The following is a 21698-nucleotide window of genomic DNA, read 5'->3' as shown; positions in this document are numbered from 1 at the left end:
TTAATTTGGATACTGTCTCTCTGCCTTTTAGTTAGCTTGGCTAAGGGTTTTTCTAGCTTATTGATTTTCACAAAGAACTAGCTCTTGTTTTTGTTTTTGTTTTTACTTTGTATTGTTCTCTTTGATTTCAGTCCTGAGTTTGATTATTTCCTGCAGTCTACTCCTCTTGGGTGTGTTTGCTTCTTTTTGTTCTAGAGCATTCTGGGTTGCTGCTAAGTTACTAGTATGAGACCTCTCCAATTTCTTTATGGAGGCGCTTAGTGCTATGAACTTTCCTCTTAGCACTGCTTTCACTGTGTCCCATAAGTTTGCAAATGTTGTGCCTTCATTTTCATTGAATTCTAGAAAGTCTTCAATTTCTTTCTTTCTTCCCCGACCAAGTTATCATTGAGTAGAGAGTAGTTCAGTTTCCATGTAGGCTTTCCAATGATTCTGATGTTGTTGAAGTCCAGCCTTAATCCATAGTGATCTAATAGTATGCAAGGGGTTATTTCAATATTTTTGGATCTGCTGAGGCTTGCTTTGTGACTTAGTATATGGCTAATTTTGGAAAAGGTTCCATGAGGTGTATGTGGATATCTGCGTGGAGGACATCTTGGGTGCAGACTCAAGAACTTTGCATGGAGAATCTTCATAAATGGTGTGAAGCATGAGTGTGTCTTTGTGCAGTGTGGAGAACTTTGTGTGTGGAAGCTGTGTCTGTGAAGAACTTTCTGGAACATTTGTGAAATATGATGCTAGTGTGAAGGGCATCCTGTGAGAGCGTGGACACTGGGTGTGAAAGCTCTATGTGTAGTGTAGGAGACAGTGTAGAGGGTGTCCTGGGTGTTTATGCAGGGTGTGTACAAGGTGTGTGTGTGTGTGTGTGTGTGTGTGTGAGGTGTAGGATGTCCAAGTGGAGTGCATGCTGGGTACAGAGTGAGAACTCTGTGTGAAACGTGACCTTGGTGTGGAGGGTGTACTAGGCGTGGAGTGTGCAGAACTCTGGGTAGAAACTGCGGAGTGTGGCATTGGTGTGGAGAGTGTCCTGGACGTGGAGTCTAGAGAACCCTGTAAATGGAAGCCGTCTGAGGAGCGTGACCTGAGTGTGGAGAGCTCCGGGAGTGCACGCGGAGCTCGGGGCTGTGCTGTGTGCCCGCGGGGTGAGGCGTGTCAGCGCGGGCAGGCAGGGGGCCAGTGCGCGCGCCAGCCTGGCCGCCCCTGCGCGTGCCCGGGCGCCGCCCTGTCTGTCAGCGGCCGAGGGAACGCGCGGGGCCGCCCCTCTGCGGCGGGCGGGCGGGCGCAGAGAGCGAGCGGGGACCGAGCGGGGACCGGCGGGCGGTGGCGCGGCGGACATGTGCAGGATGTCCTTCAAGGTGAGCAGCGCAGCGCAGGCCGGGAGGGCGGGCTCAGGCAGCTCCTCACGCTTCGCTGCGGCTTTCCTCACTTTCCGCCCGGGCTAGTGAGCCCCGCGCAGAACCCCTGACTGTCGCCATAGTAACAGGCCAAGGCTGGGGAGAAGTGGGTGGAGGTCAGGGCTTCTCTGCAGCATCCCCAGGCTGGCAGGCCCTCAGAGTCCTTCCGCACCCGCCGCCTCCTCAGAACACTTCATCTGCAAGGCGGAAGTGCTTTTGATCTTCAGGCTTCTGCAGCCAAAGGACTCTTGTGTTTTTTTAAAGTGTTCATTCATTAAAGTCGTTCCATTTAATCCCCACTCTGGAGGATGAAAGTTGGGTTCATTGATTTGCCCCGGCTGGAAGGTTTTTAATAAAAACAATAGTCAAGTGGATTGAATATTTAAAATGTGCAGTGGTGAACTAGTCTTCTGGGAGGCCTTTGGGATGATGCTCTAATCGGCCTTCCTCCTCCTCCTCCTCCTCCTTCTCCTCCTCTTTACTTTCTGCTCTATATTCTTCTCCGTATTTCTTTCTCTCTTAAACAATAAAGACATAGAGAAGTTAAACAATCTTCTCACCATTTGCAGCTATAAAGCTAATGATGTTAAGACTGAAATCCAAGTGCATCAAACTCCAAAGCCCCTATGGTCCAGTCTCTTCTGAGAACTCATTTGAGCAGAGGAATGGCTGGATGAGATGTGCATGTCAGAAAGACACTGGCTCCCACTGGAGAAGAGGCAGGGTAGGGGGACCATCACAGCAGAAGGACATTATGGTTAGCTAGTGGGTCTGGAGGTCCAGATGGATTTGAGGGGAGATGGGGTGTATGTCATATGGTCAATATATGGTGTGAAATTCTTAGAGAGTTAATAAGAATGTAATTTAATTTTTAAAAATGAAAAGAAGTGGATTTGGGCCAGAGTGTAGGCAAGGAGAGTGGAGGGAAGGAACTAGACAATGACTTGAGATTTGTTTCAAGTGGCAGAATTCAGTAGCTGGTGTTACTCCTGTGGAGGGAAGGCAAGGGAGACGGGGGTGGGGGTGGGGGTTGGAATATAGCTTGAACGAAAATAGGAATCAAAGGTGCTGACGAGACAGATACCCAGAGTAGGGAGTCAGCCAATGGAGATGAAAGTTTGCAGTGAGCAGACCCAGGGGCGTTACTCTGTGATGATCAGGGATGCGGCTCAATGGGTAAGCACTGCTTCCAACGACTCCTTCAGGCTGTAACTTCAGTGCTCAGGGTAGGAGTGCAAAGGCAGGCAGAGTCCAGCAGCTCACTGGCAAGAGCGTCTCTCCTTGAGAGATCCTGTCTATAATAAAGTGGGAGAACAGTAGAAGATATGTGGCATTCATCTTTGACCTCTGAAACACACACACACCAAGCACTCTGTGAACACACACTTTTGTGTCCTAGGGATCAAACTTAGCTTGTCAGTAGACATGTACCACACTCAGACATAAGCTTCGATGATGATGATGACGATGATGTAGAATGAGCAGAATAAGAGAATCCTAATGAGAAAACTGAGAACGAACAACCAGAGACGGATGAGAAATAACAGAAACATGTGCCAAGGCTCTCTAGTCTTTTAGTGAAAATTAAGAGAACCTTGGTGTTAAATACCACTGGGATGTGAACTAAGAATGAAAAGGACCACTGGATTTCATAACAAAGCAGCCACTGGTGACTTGCCAAGGGCACTTTTGCCAAGGGTTAGGTTCAGGAGCCAGATCACAACAGCATGCAAAGAGAATAATGGCAGAACCCACAAGTATAGGGAGCTCTTTATTTGCTTTATGATGGTAGAAACTTGAGCATCCTTAAATGATAACAGGCAAATAGCTAAGATGCACAGATGTCAGTAGTGCTTAAGGATATGTTCAACATCATTAACCATCGGTGACATGCAAATCAAAACCACATTGCAATACTGCTTCACCCGCACTAGGATGGCTAATTAGCAATATGGTGGCAAATGTGTTGGTGAAGATGCGCAGAAATCAGAACCCCCCATACATTGCTGGGAGGAATGTAATATGATGTGTCATGTTTATTTCATTTTTCCATTTTTTGTATGTGTACCCATATCATGTATGCTTGTTTGTCCTAGAGGGCAGTGGGGCATGGATCTGGGTGTAAGTGCACATGTGTGCTGGTGCAGGAGCGCGCACGCGCACACACACACAAGCTGCCTGGCAGATTAGGTGGCAGCTCTCAGGTGAGGTGAGGTAGAAGATTATAAAGTGGGATGGAGCTCCTATACATCCTTCTCCAGCATCTAATAATTGAGACCATTACAGAAAGCCAGGTGGTATTTATGTATTATATATTTTACAATTAATAAAAAAGAGGCCATGAATTTGAAAAAGGACAAAGAGCAAGGAGGGGTAGTGTGGGAGGCTTTGGAGGAAGGAAAGGGAATGAGGAAACTACATAATTATAATCTCAAAAAGAAAAGAAAAACTTTTAATACCATTATTTAAAAAAAGGAGCAGATGCTTGTGTCTTGAAGGGACAGAGGTCTGTGCACCCCAATGGAAGGACACAGTGGTCTGGAAGCTGGATGGGTTCATTCTGTGCTGGAGAGAGAGGGGAGCCTGCTTCTACCAGGAAGGGGAGCTGGGGAGGTAGAGCAGAGAGAGAGAGGACTCTGTGCTGGGTAAGAAGGAGACGTGCATTTCCCAAGGAGCAGGGTAGAATGGCATTGTGGGGAGCACCAGCGAGTCAGGCCAGTCTACACTGCTCCTCATCCGCCCCCATCGGGTTAAGCATATTAAAACACACCCGGATATCTGCTCAGATAACTGCAGATAATTTACTGAAACATTTAGGGAAGTTTTAAGACGTTTGTGCCCTAAGCTATTTCTTCAGCTGTGAGTAGTTTACCTTTAAACTACTCTCCTTTTTCTACCATGTCATCTACACTCAGTAACTGTGGTGAAAACAGCCAGGCCTACACATATTTTTCACATGAGATTAATATTATACCAAAGTCAGTAATTAATACAGTTGAGAACACAGTGTGTTCTTTAACGATTTCATTGAGTGCTTATTAACTTTAACTTGGGAGCCAGGGCTAACCTTTTTGTTTTCAGCCCAAGTTGTCTCGGGAGTTTTGTCTACACCGCTTTGTGCTCCTGACTGGAGGTAGGTGCTCACTCACCAGGAGCTATCTCAGATCTGAGTATAGAAAACACACACACACACACACCCGTTATTCTTAAAATGCCTTGGCTAACTCAATGACTGCTACCCCAGGGCCAGTCGGGGAAGTGGCCGGTAGAAAACTCACATGGCTGGTTGGCTTTATCTCCTGCCACTACTGTATCCCCTTCTTTCTAGCCCACCCAGTTCTCCCTGAGTCCTACCCACGCAACTCTCAGTGTCTTGCTCCATGCTCAGCCATTAGCTACTGACATCGTTATTGATACATCAAAAACCAATTGGGGCCAAGGAGCTTCAGGGTCAGTAAACACAAGATTCCCAGTCAAAGCATCAGAACCACCCTCTATACCAAGTCCCCGCACTGCATTGTTGGCAGCATCCATGAGTGAGTTTAAGGCATTGAATCACAGTCTGTGCCCTTTGTCTTGAGCTGGAATCACTGCATGTGGCTGTGCACATCTAAACCCCATGGGCCCTTCCAAGCTCTCTGCTATGAGGCCATTCTGTTGTCTGCAGTCACAGCCGGGCCTTGGATAGGGTGGTCAGACTCTACCACTGAGCTCCACCCCAGCCCTACCTGCGTTCACTCCCCTGAGGTACCAACTTGCCTCCAGAAACCTACCTTTCCTAATTGGTAATTGATAATTTGTGCTGGCCAAGGAAATAGACATGCATATGTGCAGTGTGTGCAGGCTAGTTTTATGTCAACCGTACACAGGTTAGAGTCATTTGGGATGAGGGAACTTCAACTCAGAAGATGCCTCCACCATTCTGGCCTGTCATCGAGACTGGGGCATTTTCTTAATGATGATGTGGGAGGGCCCAGCCCATTATGAGTGTAGCATACCTGGGCAAGTAGTCCTGGATGATATAAGAAAGCAGGCAGAGCAAGCCAGAAAGCAGTACTCCTCCACGACCTCTGCTTCAGTTCCTGCCCTGGCTCCTTTCAACAATAGACTTGTTAAGTGGAAGGAAGTCTAACATTAAATACTGTCTCCTCCCCCAAGTTTCTTTCAGCTGTGATGCTTTATCACAGCAGTAGAAAGATAACTATGACACAGTGTAAGACTCAGAGTTTTCATTTTTTTTGGTTGTTGTTCTTGGTGGTGGTGGTGAGGGGTGTGTGTGTGTGTGTGTGTGTGTGTAATAAGGTCCATTGATTTCAGTACATTGGCTTTTGGCTTTATAACTTCTATTCCAACTACTCAAGTATTGGTCTTCAGGGCTGAGGTTGCTAAGAGCCTTACTCAGTTGGGGATGGAGGATGGTTATGGTTAGAAAAAACATCACTGCCAGCTAAATAGAAGTCTCTGGAACATTCTTGAATAAGTCTTAGCCAAGAAGATGAAGTATCTCAGTACTGAGTTTTATGATCATAGCTGAAGCCAGCTGTGCCCAAACTGGACAGGCACAGGAACCATGTGCTTCATCCAAGTCCCCCAAACATTACCTCATAATGAACTCCAGCTCACCATTACTCTTCAATTACATGGATAAGCCACAGGAAATAAATAGACAAATGTAAATGTTTTAACCCATCATATAATCATCCATTTAAAGTATCATCTTTTTTACTTCCTTTATATTTTATAGAGATGTATGATATATGTATAGTTGTATGACTGGGACATTCAGGAGGAAAAGGACAAAGGAGAGATGAAGGAAAGGCAGGAAGAGGGGAGAGAGCCAGAGAGAGGTGCAATGTCTCCTTTAAAGGCTGTAGGACTTGCCTGGCCCTCTCCACCTTTTATGGTTCTGTGCAAAATGTATGCAGGGATTTGGGAGTTATCCAGGGTTTGTGATTTCTGTAGACTCCCCAATGGAAGGAAAATTGGGGGAACTTTGTCTTGGCAAGAGAGGAGACTGGAAGGGAGGGTGAAAAGGCCATTGGAGGTCATTGCAGCCTTATTCCTTTCTGCCTAACAAAGAGTTTGTGGGCAGCAGAACAGCATGATGGTTCACAAAGGGGGCAGCCTGGAGCAGCAGCCTGTCTGGCAAGAGAGCCTGACTTGCCATTTCTCTCTTGCCTTGTCTGAAATGGCATGTAACGGTACGCATCTCTCTGGGCTGTGCCAAGGATTAAATGGGGTCTCTGCAGACAGCATATTATGTGGTACAGAGTGTGTTCTTCATAAGTGTTAGCTCAAGATGCCTAGCCTCCACTCAGTGTGTGGCCACAGTGCCGGGGGAGCACACTTCCATGTCTTTGCTAGATATTTCCACTGGGATGCAGCCATAGGCAGTTGGAACTTAGCATGTTCAAAGTTGAGTCCATTATTTGTTCTTAAAGCCTATCCCAGCCGATCAGTGGTGGCGTACGCCTTTAATCCCAGCACTTGGGAGGCAGAGACAGGAGGATTTCTGAGTTTGAGGCCAACCTGGTCTACAGAATGAGTTCCAGGACAGACAGGGCTACACAGAGAAACCCTGTCTTGAAAAGAAGAAAGAGGAAAGAGAAAAGAGAAAAGAAAAAGAGAGAGAAAAAGAAAAAGAAAAAAGAAAAGAAAAGCCTATCATGTCTCTGTTTCCTAAGTGCCAGCAGCAGCAGCCCAGAGCCTGGGAGTCACTATCCTCCGTTTCCTCCTCTCCACTCGGCTTCCTAAGATGTCCTTGGTGTCCCCATCCATTCCCACAGCGGGCTGTGGCTCCAGCACTTATGTCTCTTGCCTTCCACATACCAGTGCCACTGAGTGCCTCATCTTAGTCTCCATGACAAGTCGCTGGGACTTTCCTTGAATGCAAAACTGATACTTCTCACCTCCAAACAGCCTCATGACTCCCAGGATAATGTCCAAGTTTGTGTGTCTGCTCTGCTCTAGGTCTCTGGTCCCCTGACCCCCATAAGCTATTGCTTTTTCCCTCCTCACATCCTCCACTCTACCCTTTTGGGAGTGATGCTGGGCAGGCAGCAGGCAGCAGTGACAACTATGTGGTCCAAATTTTCACCACAAGCAGCTGCACTCCTCCTTCCACACCTACACTCGGGCCTGTTGACTTGGTTAATTTTCCTGTGAGGCTGAGGCTGTAAAGCTTTTGTAAGCAGAGGTCAAAGTTACACTGTATCTCTATTCCTACCTGCCCCTGTCCCAGCACATGCTAGTGACAATGTATATGAATTGCTTGGACAAGCATAGCAAGCTCTGGCTGTGCATTTGTAGATAGGACTTATTGAACACACAAAGTACATATTTATGTGTTGTCTCGTTTAGTTCTCCAGCACAGGACAAAGGCACTCTATTTTAAAGGTCCATTTTATTATGACCAGGAGAATCTATGTAACTTACTTAAGATACAGATCTAGAAAGTGGTTTAGACTCGAACCTGGCTCTTTCTTATCCCAGATCAACTGTTCTGTCTAACTGTCCTCTGCCTCTCAGACAATCAAGCCTGAGGGAGAATGAAATATTTATAGCTTTTTACTAAATTCATTATCTAGTATCTAGGAAACTGGTCTGAACAGCCCAACCAGAGAGGAACTTCCAAAACCATCCTAAAGAGAGAAAGAAAGGGGCCCTGGCTCCAGCGCTCGTTCTGACACTAGACAGTTGCTGTTTGCAGGTGGATTGTCTAGGTATTCAGGTTCAAACAGCAAAGTCACTCAATAAAATCTTATTCCCCTGTGTGTGTCTGTATGTCTGTCTGTCTGTCTGTCTCTGTGTGTGTCTGTGTGTGTCTGTGTCAGTGTTTGTGTCTGTGTCAGTGTTTGTGTCTGTGTCTGTGTCTGTTTGTATCTGTGCCTGTGCCTGTGCCTGTGCCTGTGCCTGTGCCTGTGCCTGTGCCTGTGCCTGTGCCTGTGCCTGTGCCTGTGTCTGTGCCTGTGCCTGTGTGTGCCTGTGCCTGTGCCTGTGCCTGTGCCTGTGCCTGTGCCTGTGCCTGTGCCTGTGCCTGTGTGTGCCTGTGCCTGTGCCTGTGCCTGTGCCTGTGCCTGTGCCTGTGCCTGTGCCTGTGCCTGTGCCTGTGCCTGTGCCTGTGCCTGTGCCTGTGCCTGTGCCTGTGTCTGTGTCTGTGCCTGTGCCTGTGTGTGCCTGTGCCTGTGCCTGTGCCTGTGCCTGTGCCTGTGCCTGTGCCTGTGCCTGTGCCTGTGCCTGTGCCTGTGTGTGCCTGTGTGTTCTCATTTTAGGAAAAGCCTGCAGAGGTATTCCACGATGGCACTGAAGCATCCGCTCAGTTCACTTGCCCCTGCTTCACCTCTGCCTGAGCAATCTCTATTAGAAGGGCATTATCTCATGATCTGTAATTCACACCAAACCCACCTTTCTGTGGCTTCCCTGCGGTACCAGTAGCTACAACAGGTTAGACACAGCATGGGGCAGATGTAGGAGGTTGTGGTGTGATCACCATGGCCCAGGTTAGCTTGAAATCTCTGGAGAGTCAAATGTATGCCTTCAGGGAAGGCAAATGATTAGCCTGGGATCTGAAGGGCTCCCTCCACCCCCCACCACTCCTCTACTCCAGGAAACTATTCAAAGCATGTTTGTGAGCTGTCTATTACTCTCCACCTTGCCTCTCGCATTCCAGTTTGCAGCGCAGCACTGGCTTGTCTGTGCTGAAAGCCCTGAAATGAAATCCTTGCACCAGCAAATGTTGTCATCATCTGTCAGCACCGCATGCTCACTGTATGTGGCTCTCTTGAGGATCTAGGGGTAATGGTGCTCTCCTTCTACTGTGTTTAATGCCCCTCAAGTAACCACGGGAAGTTACAAACCCTTTATATTCTATACATGTTTGTGATGAGTTTTAAACTAGACATAGTAAAGATTAGTGACAAAAAATAATGAGGTAGAACAATTATAATGGAATACTGTAGTAAAATTCCCATGTCACTCCTTTGCTCTTTGGGGGCTGTGGCCAAGTAAAGTAAGAGCCACCTAGACACAAGTGCAGTCAGAGTCATCAGTGAGGTGCCTAAGTGAACAGAGGTTGGGGTGGCTGGCATAAGCAGTGTGAATACACTGGACAAAGGAATGAGTGCTTCCCGGGCAAGAAAGACAGTGTGGGACTTCATCACGCTGCTCAGAACAGTATTTACTTAACACTTATAAATTGCTTGTATCTGGAACTTTCCATGGAATATTTTCATACCACAGTTGACTGTGGGTAGCTATAACCTCAGACGGTCAAGCCACAATTAAGCGGGATTCCCACATGGTTGCCAGCCTTCACTTAGTATTAGATGATTTGAGAAATGGTCTTAGATGTTTCTAAGATGAACACTATATATAGAACGTGACTATTCAGACTAAGACAGCTGTGCTATAGGATAATAGTCACTATAATGCTAGGGGACTGCCATGGTATATACAGCTTGTCATTGACCAAAATGTTATTTGGCATGTGACTGTATTTAAAGGACATTTTAAAATGGACTTTTGCTGTCAAAGAGATGTCTTTACACATTCCCCAAATCATTTTATTAGATAATGTGAATACCATAAAATGTCCTGAGAGCAGCAGCATTCTGTCAGAGTACTAATAATTGGAGTTTAATTTGTCTTATTACTTTAACTTCATAAAGAAAATGAGCACTATTTGCATTTATGGTATATTGGTGTTGCATGCCTTCCCTGCATATGTTCATCCCACATTGGCTACTGAGGACAGACCAAAGAAACAGTTCTACCCAGGTCTAGCATAGTGAACCAGTGAGTTACGGGACCATGAGTGACTGAATAGCAGCTTCATCCTTGAAAATCCCACCCCAGTATGGGCAACAGTCCTGGAAAGCTGCTTCCCTGGAGCTCCTGCAGGACTGGCAGGGGCTCAGCTGACTAGAGAGTTTCCTCTCCTCAGTAATGACTATACCTTGGGGAAGAAGTCATGTGAATCTTGTAGGCTTTAGGAACTTCCTGAGCCCTTTAAGTTTTGTTTATTTCTTGAACCTTCTGAGTTTCCTTCCAAGAGAGTGTTTCAGTTCAGAAAAAAAAAAAAAAAAAAAAAACAGTAGTACCTATTTATTAGGCAATTAGTCTACTTTAGTTCTCTCTGTGTGTGTGTGTGTGTGTGTGTGTGTGTGTGTGTAAACTTGAAAGCAGGTATTTTGATCTCTATCTAAAGCGAAAGGAGACAATGGCTCCCATGAGCCCAGGTACTTTGGATGGCATCCTGAAACTCAGACACAAAATAGCATTCTCTGCCCAAAGAACCTAGTTCTCACCCAGAACTACTGGCATTTCCAGTTGAAGGGGAAAACATTAGGTGGAGCGAAAGTAAAGCGCCTACCCCAAGAGCTGGAACTGGTTTGAAAATGTTGCGGACACAGAGAAGTCACCAAACTCCTGAGCATCGGGACAGGAAGAGATTTTGCTTCATGTACAAGGAAAGAGTTGCTCTTTTCGGCTTGTTTCAGAAAGGAAATGGCTTCTGGGCAGAACCTCATCCTTCTAGGATGGGAAAAATTCATTTCAAGTTTAAAGGAAATTGTGAACAAAGACCCAACAGAGGCAGGAAGGCAAGCACTTTGGGAGTAAGTAGAGCGTCAGTTGTGCTGTCAGAAGACAACTTTGGGCTCAGAGGTCTGCAGTTAATGAAACAACTCTCACAGCCTGGAATTCTATACTCCCATCTATGGAGAGGAGGGCAGCCTTCCTGACGATCGCCCCGCATCTGGAATGCCACCTTTGGAACACTTTATCTGTATACATGGAAGCAGCCATGATATCTGACTTCTATTTTAAGATCCTGTTTCTTTTCTGTTTTTGCAGAAGGAAACTCCGCTTGCCAACGCTGCATTCTGGGCAGCAAAGAGGGGAAACCTGGCCCTGCTGAAACTGCTGTTAAACAGTGGCCGTGTGGACGTCGACTGCAGAGACAGTGTACGGAGGGACGCGGTATCTGCATGCCCAGAGCGTGCCTTTGCACCCCGCAGCCATGAGCTCCTTGCAAACACGCTCCCTTCGCACGCTTGTGTACTTGTTGTGTTTGCTTGCCTTCGCCTTTCCCAGGAATCCTAAGGTATAGTGGTGGACCTAAAAACATACCGAGGAAGTCAGAAAGCAAACGGTTACTCATGAGAACAGAAAGCCTCTCTTGCACTGTGAAGGAGGGACTTCCAGGGGCAGGTGGATTTCTGAGTTCAAGGACAGCCTGAGTTTCAGGACAGCCAGGGCTAAACAGAGAAGCCCTGTCTCAAAAAAACAAAACAAAACAAAAAGCCTATTGGCAAATTCCAAGAATAAAGGGCTATTTAGTACACAACTACCCGAAAGAAAAAGATGAGGATAATTTAGAGCACATGTGGGCTCCCATGATTGTAGGAGTTGTGGTTTTAATCCATGATGTAAAACCTGAGGAACTGAAGCCTCTACCAGCCTTCTATTGTGGGAATAAAATAGGGGCCACTGCCACAGTCACATCCACCGAGAGTCCCTTCCCTTCCCCAGCTAGCAGCCAGCAATTCTCTGTTTTCCCTGGGGACAAGGAGGACCTCAAATAAGATGGTTTTGTGGTTTGGACAAAATATTCTCAGCAGAGACTCATGTTCTCCTTGAGGCAGGATATGTCATCTTCAGCTCTGACACAAACTTGCAAGTGAGACCCACGAGCAGCCCAGGAAGGAAGTGGGAGGGTTACCAGGACCATCCAGATCCATTCTGTCCCTTCCTCTGCCTGGCTCTGGATCCAGAATCTGAATCATAAGCAGTGCCCCAGAAGCCTCCCGCCCTCGGTCCTTTAGCTTGGCATCCATTGCAAGCTGAAGGTGGAGGGGAGCAGGGAGGCCAACAAAGCTCCCAGTTCAGCCCAGCACTGGCACTCACACTGATGTAGGACCTATTACAGTAATTTTGTACCTTCCAGCTGCAGTCACAGAGCCCCAGAACTACACTACCAGACCACTTCTTGATGAATAGTCCCTTTATTAAAGCCCCTCCAATTATCCAAATGTGAACACACCATCTGTTCTTTGTCAGAGCCCAGATTTACAGGGGACTCCAGGCATCTGTGAATGGCCATCTTGGTCTTACTTGGGTCTCAATGGACCAATTCCTGTCCCACACTGACCAGCATGATGAGGTACGGACCAGTTGCCACCTGTGGCCTTTGTCTCTGACCATATAGGTGACTGCTTTTCCTCTTCTTTTTTTTTTTTTTAAGTCATTCCTGTAGAGACACTCCTGTGACACCCTCTGAGTTCTAGCTGAAGGTTACCCTGCTGTACCTCACAGACCCATCCTTTCTGGTGCCTTCAGTCAGAGTCAGAATAGATGTTTGACTAAATGAATATGTTTATAAATTATCCCTCTTAAATCAATTGGATAAATTAGACCATCTGGTGAGATGGCTCAGCAGGTAAGAGTGCTTGCCACCCAAGCCTGATGAACTGAGTTTGATTCCAGGTACCCATAGAAGGCAGAAGGAGAGGACTGACTCCGTGAGATTGTCACCTGACTTCCACACGAGGCTCTACTATGTACTCCCCACGACAAATGCATGCCATGCACACAGAGGACCAGTGAATGAGAGAAAGGTTTAAAATACATTTAGTAGTTACTTAATCAGAAGGTTTCTGGAAAAACAGTTCCTTAACATAAGGAGCACGTGTGAATGATGCTGCTTTGAACGGCCAGTTAGTGCTCTGGGGGACAAGGACATATGTGGAGACACTGCAGGCCTTTGTCCCCTTTGGAATGTCCTGGCTAGGCATCTGCCTTTTCTGTGTGGCACCTGGGCATGGACTCTGCATTCTAGGATTATTATGGTGATGACTGATCTCTGGGCTGTGCCACCTTACAGAACTAAGGCACAGGGTCCCCTAGGAAATCTATGTGGAATTTTGGTATGCAAAGAATGCCCCATGAAAATTGTTCTCAACATAAACATAACATAAACATAACATAAACATAAACATAAACATAACATAAACATAAACATAAACAGCCATTTTCAGACTTTTCTGACAGATTGTAAAGAACAAATATTGCATCCCGAGACCGCATGCCGTATGCTCAAAGCTTTGATTTGCTAACATTGTCTGGATTCCAAGATTGTCAGAGACAGAGTCCCAGGACATAGCCCAAGCTGCCTGGAACCTGTTATGTGCACTGTCTGGCCTCCAACCCTTGCTTCATTGGAATTACAGGCTGCACTCTCAAGCCTGGGGGAATCCCAAGTTAAGGCCGTCTCTCCTCTTTATTTATTTTTTTTTGTAATGATACCAGCTACAATTTATTGTTTACTATGTTCCAGGAATTAGACTCAACACTGAAATGATAATGGATATGACTATTTGTAAGCACACACTGTACTCAGAGCTTGTACTTGGCATTTCTCTTTTTTTTTAATTTTTAATATTTTTTTATTACGTATTTTCCTCAATTACATTTCCAATGCTATCCCAAAAGTCCCCCATACCTCCCCCACTTCCCTACCCACCCATTCCCATTCTTTTGGCCCTGGCATTCCCCTGTATTGGGGCATATAAATTTTGCAAGTCCAATGGGCCTCTCTTTCCAGTGATGGCTGAGTAGGCCATCTTTCGATACATATGCAGCTAGAGACAAGAGCTCCAGGGTACTGGTTAGTTCATCATGTTGTTCCCCCTATAGGGTTGCATATCCCTTTAACTCCTTCTCTAGCTTCTCCATTGGGAGCCCTGTGATACATCCAATAGCTGACTGTGAGCATCCACTTCTGTGTTTGCTAGGCCCCGGCATAGTCTCACAAGAGACAGCTATATCTGGGTCCTTTCAGCAAAATCTTGTTAGTGTATGCAATGGTGTCAGCGTTTGGAAGCTGATTATGGGATGGATCCCTGGATATCCTCTTTATTTTTTATTTTTTGCTTTGATTTGTTTATCTCTCTAACCTATTTAACCAAGATTTTAACCTATTTTAGAAGATTCTTATAATCTTTTTAAAATTTACTAATGTATTTATTTTGATGTCTTTTGTTTTGAGCTTTGCTTCCTTTATATGCATTTATACATACTTTGTTATACATACTTTACATACTTTGTTCAAAACCAGTTTGTCTTGAAATATGCTTTTTAACTTCAGCCAATAAAATAAAACACTCTTAACACTTCAGGAGTCAAAAGTCAGTCAAGCTTATAGGTTTTAAGTATAAGGAAGATGCTATTGTATATTGTACTATGATACTTTTTTGCTTCTTTTCTATTGAACCAATCTTTGTTTCAATTGATCATGGTATAGAATTAAACATAATCTACCCATAAAGGCAATTTTTTATTATTTATTTTATTTATCTTTTCTTTAAAACAGATCAGCCTAAAGGGTTTTTTCTTCTCTTTTAAAGATTTATTTTATTTTTCGGGCTATTTTCCTGTTTTGTTTTGTTTAGTTTAGTTTTTTGAGGCAGAGTTTTTCTGTATAGCCCTGGTTGTTCTGGAACTCCTCCTGTAGACCAGGCTGGCCTTGAACTCACAGATATCCACCTGCCTCTGCCTCCCAAATGCTGGAATTATAGGCACCACTACCACCCAACTATTTTCCCTTTTTAAAAAAAAATTCTTAAAATTATATATGTATATATGTATACACACACACAAACACACACACACACACACACACACACACACACACACATATATATATATATATATATATATATATATATATATATATATATGCATTTGTGCCACATGAATGGAGTGCCCTTGGAGGCCATGAAAAAGGTGGTCAAGTCCCCTGAGTTTATAGAAACATGGGTCTTCTCTTCTGTAATAGCAACATGCTTTCTTTAAGTACGGAGCCATCTCTAGCCTCTTCTTCTCTTTGAAATATCCAGATTACATACTTGATACTTTCTTTGGCTTATTGTTGACTTTTTTTTTTAAGCTGTGTGACCTGTGGGATATTTTCTCTTACATCTCATGTCAAAGGGTATTTATAGCATGTTTACACAAATCAGCTCTAACCTGAGAGTCCATTTGAGGTGCTATAATAAAATACTTTGGACTGTGTAGTTTATAAACAAAAGGAATTTATTGGTCATAATCATGTAGACTGGGAAATCAAGACCAAGGTGCTTGCAGATTTGGTGTCTGCTCTTAATAACTCCTGAGGGCAGGAGCTCCCCCACGTTATTTCATGTGTGCACTAATCCCACTTGGAAGGCAAGTCCCTCATGTCTTAACCACTTCCTATAAGGCCTCTCTTAACACCACCACAATGGGAATTAGATCCCAGCATGAATTTTGAAGGGACACATTCGGACCACAGCACCAATGATTTCCCTATTTCCTGTCTAAATAAAAATTCTTATTACTCAGGAAGAGAATAGTGATTGTAAGATAGCCACCCCCGTCCTAAAGACTACAGAGGAAAGGAATTTGACTGGATAAATAGAGGAACCAGCATTAAATGACATCACACACCAAGTGACATCATACACCAAATGACATCAAAGGTCAAATGGACCTAACATATCTACAAAGCATTCCACTCAAACATCAAAGAATATGCATTCTCCCCAGCAGTACATGGTGGAAGTTTCTCTAAAACAAAACACATTCTGAGACAGTAAACAACTCTTAACAAATTCAGAAAAATGAAATAACCCTATGTATACTATCTGACCACACAATGCAATTAAAGTTAAGGTCACCAGCAAAAGAATTTCTAGTAGCTACAGGATCTCATGGAAAATGAACAACACATTGCTAAACAATGAATGAGCCAAAGAAGAAATCAAAGATTTTTAAAGTAAAATAAAATAAATAAAAGTTGGTTGACTCTTTTGAGAAGCTCATGTCCATAGTTGAGAGTGATTTGTTCTTTTCCTGAAATCTCTCTTTCCCTTATCTCCCATGCTTAAATCTTCTTTAAAATCTTTTCCAAATAAACTCCAGCTCTTTTTCAATAAATAAATGAATAAAACTTAGAAAAGTTTTTGAGACACAGACTTATTATGTAGCCTAAGGGAGATTTGAACTCATGATTCCCCCTCTTCAGCCTCCCCACCTGGCTTTAACAAAAAGCAAGAAAACAATTTAAAATGCTTTTAAATACAAATGAATCTTCCAGATGTGGCCACTGCACTCCTGTGCTCACTGCATCAGTGGTCACCTGCACAGACATGCACAGATTCAAGCCAACAGAGCCAGTCAACACTGTAGCAGATAACACTGCTCGGGGTCAGTGTGTGACAGACAGAGGCTGGCAGAGGACAGGAGCCAAAGGAGGACATGTGAAGGGAAGTGGGATTCTGAAGGGAGTGAGGGAAAGGACCGGGTAGAAATGATCAACTTACATAGTAAATTAAGTCAAAAACAAAACAATTTTCCAAATCAAAGAACTAACTGCTAACGTTGAATTAGACACAGTGAACTGGATCAGGGATCATTCAATGTGAGTCATAAAATGAGAATATTGTACTTTTGCTGGCTAAGATGCATTCGTGATGTTTTACGTGGACTGTTTCTGAAGTTGATGCATGGAAGTGAATTTGTAACCTTCAAATTCCAACCTTGGCAGTCTATCGCTTTGCTTGCTCCCATCCAATAGCCATCATAGTTACTAGTGAGCCATTGTCGCCTGGGCATCTTCTGGGTGAAGCTAACCATCTGCAGTCTCTTGGGCTCCTTTTCTGCCGTGAGGGCTTCACTGTTCCTCTCTCTCCTCTGTGCAGCACGGCACCACACTTCTCATGGTTGCCTCCTATGCTGGCCACATAGACTGTGTGAGGGAGCTTGTTCTGCAGGGAGCAGACATCAACCTCCAGAGAGAGGTAAGTCAGGCTGTACACGTGAATAAAAACATCTAGGTTAAGAGAGCGTTGATCGTTATGGTAGTAAACTGCTCAAGAGGATAAAGGTTGCAGTTGCTTTGAGCCCACTGAAGAGCTTGTTTGTTTGTTTACTTATTTATTTATAGCCTAAAAGAAGCTCTGGGAATGTACCATTGTCAACTATATTCATGCATTTGTGCTACTATAACAGAATAACTGATGCTGGGTATTTTATTTTTTTAAAAAGTAGAGGTTTATTTAACTTACAGTTTTAGGGACTGAACATCTAATATTGAAACAATGTATCTGTTTGGCTTCTGAGGGAAGCTTAGCTGCCTCACAACATGATGAAGAAGGGAAAGAGAAATAGCCATGTGCAGAAGAGACAAGGCACAACGCACTCTTAACAACCCACCCTTGGGAGAACTAACACAATCTAAGAGATCGGTATCAACACTTTCATAGCTGTACCCAATGGCTTTGCTCTGTTGTATATATATATAAAATCACATCTATGTTCTGGTCAGATGTCTACAGGCAGCTGACTTGGAAACTAATAAACACAAATGTACAGCTTGTTCAATGAGCATAAAATATTGCACAAGAGCAGTTTTGTTTAAAAAGAATCCAATTTCCCATAGTCCTCAATTTTTAAACAATTCTCACATTTAGACATAACAGTATTTTCTAAATAGGAAAAATTTATATGCAGTAATACTGTTAGAACCCCATTTACCAATTAGCACACTTCAATCTACTGTGGCAATGGAAATTCAGTGAGCATTTGGCAAAGACAAAGACAGTCAGGTAAGACTGTAAACAGACATATGTACAGGACAAGGGATGGCTCCAGCTCTTCTCATGTAACACTGCTGCCCTCAAGACTCCGGCTGTCAGAGTGATGGTCACACGGTAGTTGAGTTGGACTCTCTCTGTGGGGGCTGCTTCTGTGGAGCCCCAGGGTCATTCTCCTGAGTTCCCAGCATACCGTCTTCTGCTTAGCTCTCACTGCCATCTGCCAAAGCGGGATTCAGGGACATTGGGCCAGATTTTCTGTGCAAAGGAAAACCAATGGCACTTTCCTGTAAGGAACTATCTATAAAATCTTCATCTGATGAATGGAACAATTCATTATTCTCCTATTAGATGACTGACGATGTGGATTCCATCAAAAGGCGGTTGGCTGGAGAAGTCCCGCTGGCCTTTTAGGCATCTGAGCTCATGAGTCAGCTCTGCTATCTGGCCCTTCAGTTCCCTAATGTACTGGTTAGAGTCAGACCTGTTACGCTGTCCTTGGAGCTTGCCTTCTTCTTTCTGGATTTCAAGCTCAGCAATGTGCAGGTGCAGCTCAGCCACGGCAGCGATGCTATCAGCTTCCCGGAGCTGCACAGCCATGACTTCCTCCTTGTTCTTGCATTCAATCTCTGCCTGCCTGTGCTTTGCCTCACTTAACTGGGCAAGCAGTTCTTGCCCTTGTTCTTCACAGTCAACGAGCACGCCTTCTCCTGCAGACTGTTCACCTCTTGCTCCACTCTTTGAAGTTGGTTACTATTGATCTCGTTCTGTGTCTCCATTTCCGACATCCTTGGCTTCATCTCTCTTATTTCTGCCTGTATTTCCACTTCTCTAAGGCGAATGCTCATCAGCTCATCCTGTAACTCATTCGCAGCATTTTTCTTGGGTGGGTCTTTCCATCTTCCAGAAGTCCGAGCTAAGTGACGTTGTCAGTGCTCTTCCAAGTCTCTGACTTGCTGTCGAGGTTCTTTCAAACCCATAATGGCTTCAGCTTCCCTCAGCTTCACAGCAATGAGTTCCTCCTGAAGTCTTGCAATATGATTCTCATCAGGAAATGAGTTGTTGTTCTTCTCTATACCCAACACTTTATCCTGCATCTCCCTCAGTGCACACTGAGACTCGGCTTCACTCAGTCTGGCTTGAACCAATTCCTTCTCCAGCTGCAGCACAAAATCTCCGTTGTAGGTGGGACTGCATTTATATTTTTCTAATGTTTCAATGCGCTGTTTTAAAAGCCTATTTTCTGTGCGTAGCCTTTTAATTTCACCTTGATCTTCCATTTCTTTAGTTTTGATTGTAGTGTATTCTTTTTCAAGTTTTTTCTTTCTTTCTTTTTTTTTTTTTTTTTTTTGAGTTGAATTTGACTTGGTAAGCTGACGGGATTCATTTTTCTGGGCCACCATCAAACTGATGTGGAATGACCTTCCGAAAGTGCTGTAACATCCCTTCCATGTCAAGTTGCATTAATTCTGCCCGATTCATCTGAAGAAGCACTAATCCTACTCAAACCCTCAGACATAAAGATGTCAAATATCCATGTTGCAATTGGTAGTGGGAAAGTTGTAGGAAAGATGTAGTCAGGAAGCAGGATGATGCATACATTGATGTATGGAAACTCTGAGATTGAAAATGTTCAAAGAGTTCTGGAAGATACTCCCCTATCATGCATTCACACTGTTACATACAAAGGCCCAATTCTGCCATACTTGGCTTAAATAGTTCACGAAGTTTGTAGTCTTGCATTAATTTAACAAATACACAGAAAGCTTCTTCTGGCATCTGCATCAGCAACAATCCAACAATGAGAGCACTGCCCTGACAGTAACCAACCTCACGGTCCACTAAGGAGTATGCCTTCATTACATTAAATAAAACCTCCTGTCCAAGGCTATCTTTTTCCTTTAAAAAGTTGTGTCCTGGATAAGTTCTAGCAATGTCCCTTCATATCAGTTTTTCACAAGGTGAAGTCATTTTCAGGAGTTCTGAATACTGGTCCTTAATTGTCATACTCTATGCATTACATAAAAGTTGCCAAACTGTTGCTCTGAAGTGATGAGGTATCCCTTTACAAACAAGCTCCTTCACTTGCTTTTCTTTCTTCTTGCGTACATCATCCTATTCATTCACAATTCTTCCCCAAAGAATCCAAGAGTCTTCCTCCAGGTGGCTGAGGTTGCTGGAGTCTGATGAACTTGATACAAGAGAGGAACCACTGTTTCTTCTTGACCCATTCACTGATCTTAAAGATTTACTGTCTGTCTCTATTAATCTGCTTTGTTCCTCCAGCTTAGCCAGGAGTTCTAAGTCGTGTGGACTCAACTTTGATGGGGAAGATGGTGACTGTGTTGGTGTTGACAGTGTGGTAGATAAGGATGTGGTGTGTAGTGAGGCAGATAGACTTGCCACCTGACTGGCCACCTGACTGACTGTGTGCGATACTGTGTTCTTCACCCATGAGAGAGTAGAACTCAGATTTTCTGCCACCTTGTATGTCGCCACAGTCTGCAATCCAACTCCCAACAATGGTCAGCAGCAACTGTGAGTGGAAGTCCAAGGATCTAGCAGTTGCTCAGTCCCACAAGGCAAGCAGGCAAAGGGGAGAGGGGGAGAAGAAGAGAGGAAGAGAGGGACAGAGGGACAGAGGGACAGAGGGACAGAGGAACAGAGGGAGAGAGCTGTTGCCTATATCTTAAAGGACCTAAGCCTCAGTATCCTCACATTAGACATCTGGCTCCTAGCATCGACTCTTTGGAAGACAGGATCAAACCGTATCAGGTCCATACTACACACCACCCTCATTACCTCCCTTAAACAGTCATACATTTTTGTCTCAGGCATGAATGAGTACTTCCTCACGTGTGATGAGATGCCAGGAAATTTATAAGAATTTCCCAGATGCCCCTGTATTCTTTTCTTTTCTCTGCAACCTAGTCTTCATGGAGCTTGAATGAACAGTTTGTAAATGAAACCACATTTACAAAGCTGTTTTCCACCTGGCTGTGTATTAAGTAAGTTTTCCAAAAGAGTCACAAGGGGGCATATTGAAGTAAAATGTGAGCCTGCGATCACTCATCACAAGTGCAATCCTGGGGGCTTGGTTACACCAGAGTCCAGTCAGGGTACTTGCAGCAGCAAGATGGGTTGGGCATTTTAGCATACTCAGGAAGGCAGGTCTGAGGAGACCATGTGTTTCCAAACTGACATAGAACCCGGCCAAACAAAGCTTTGTGGAGACATGTACACTCTAACAGGTTTACACAGACCCAGGTATGAGACAGGCATCTTAGGACAGCTCCTAACCATAGTGTACTCTTGATCTTGCTTCATCTGGCCCAATCCAACCATCTGCCTTACCTCTAAGCCTCAGTGGTCCTGTCTGTAGATCGGGAAAGAACAACCCACAGGCTGCAGACCTCAGCCTTAGTGGGGCTAGACTATTGAGGGCAGCAGTGTGAAGACTGCCGTAAAATCAACCGTGAAGACTCTTCACCCAGAGTCTTTAGGGCAGTCTCCATAACACCAGGTCATTGTGTCAGATTGGTTTTTTTGCATTGGCAGCTGAAATAAAATTTCCCTCTAGAATAAAGAATATTTTAGAAGGATATTTTTAAATTACCCTCACCTTTTCCTCTCTCTACAGTCTTTGTTTATTGTAACTTTAAAATGAAAAGCA

The 21698-nt window shown here is 44.4% G+C and overlaps 1 protein-coding gene and 1 pseudogene across 3 annotated transcripts in view; one reads left to right on the top strand and one right to left on the bottom strand.

The window, feature by feature from the left end:
- Positions 1-1225: 1225 nt before the first annotated feature.
- Ankrd29 (ankyrin repeat domain 29) overlaps positions 1226-21698 on the top strand; it is a 55385-nt gene continuing 34912 nt past the window's right edge. Inside the window, exons 1-3 of one of the 3 annotated variants that reach the window (XM_021150831.2) lie at positions 1226-1355; positions 11247-11357; positions 17132-17230. In XM_021150831.2, coding sequence (XP_021006490.1) covers positions 1335-1355; positions 11247-11357; positions 17132-17230 — 231 coding nt within the window. In that variant the 5' untranslated portion in view covers positions 1226-1334. Of the gene's footprint in view, positions 1356-11246; positions 11497-17131; positions 17231-21698 lie in introns of all 3 variants that reach the window. The other 2 variants (XM_029471732.2, XM_029471734.2) reach the window with 2 other exon arrangements.
- Positions 18229-20806, bottom strand: LOC110285076 (ecotropic viral integration site 5 protein pseudogene; annotated as a pseudogene).

The sequence above is a fragment of the Mus caroli genome, unplaced genomic scaffold (assembly GCF_978045245.1).
Source record: "Mus caroli unplaced genomic scaffold, Mus_caroli_1 scaffold_19, whole genome shotgun sequence".
NCBI classification, from domain to species: domain Eukaryota; kingdom Metazoa; phylum Chordata; class Mammalia; order Rodentia; family Muridae; genus Mus; species Mus caroli.
Note: the sequence above shows the minus strand (reverse complement) of the source record. Positions and strands in the feature narration are given on the sequence as shown.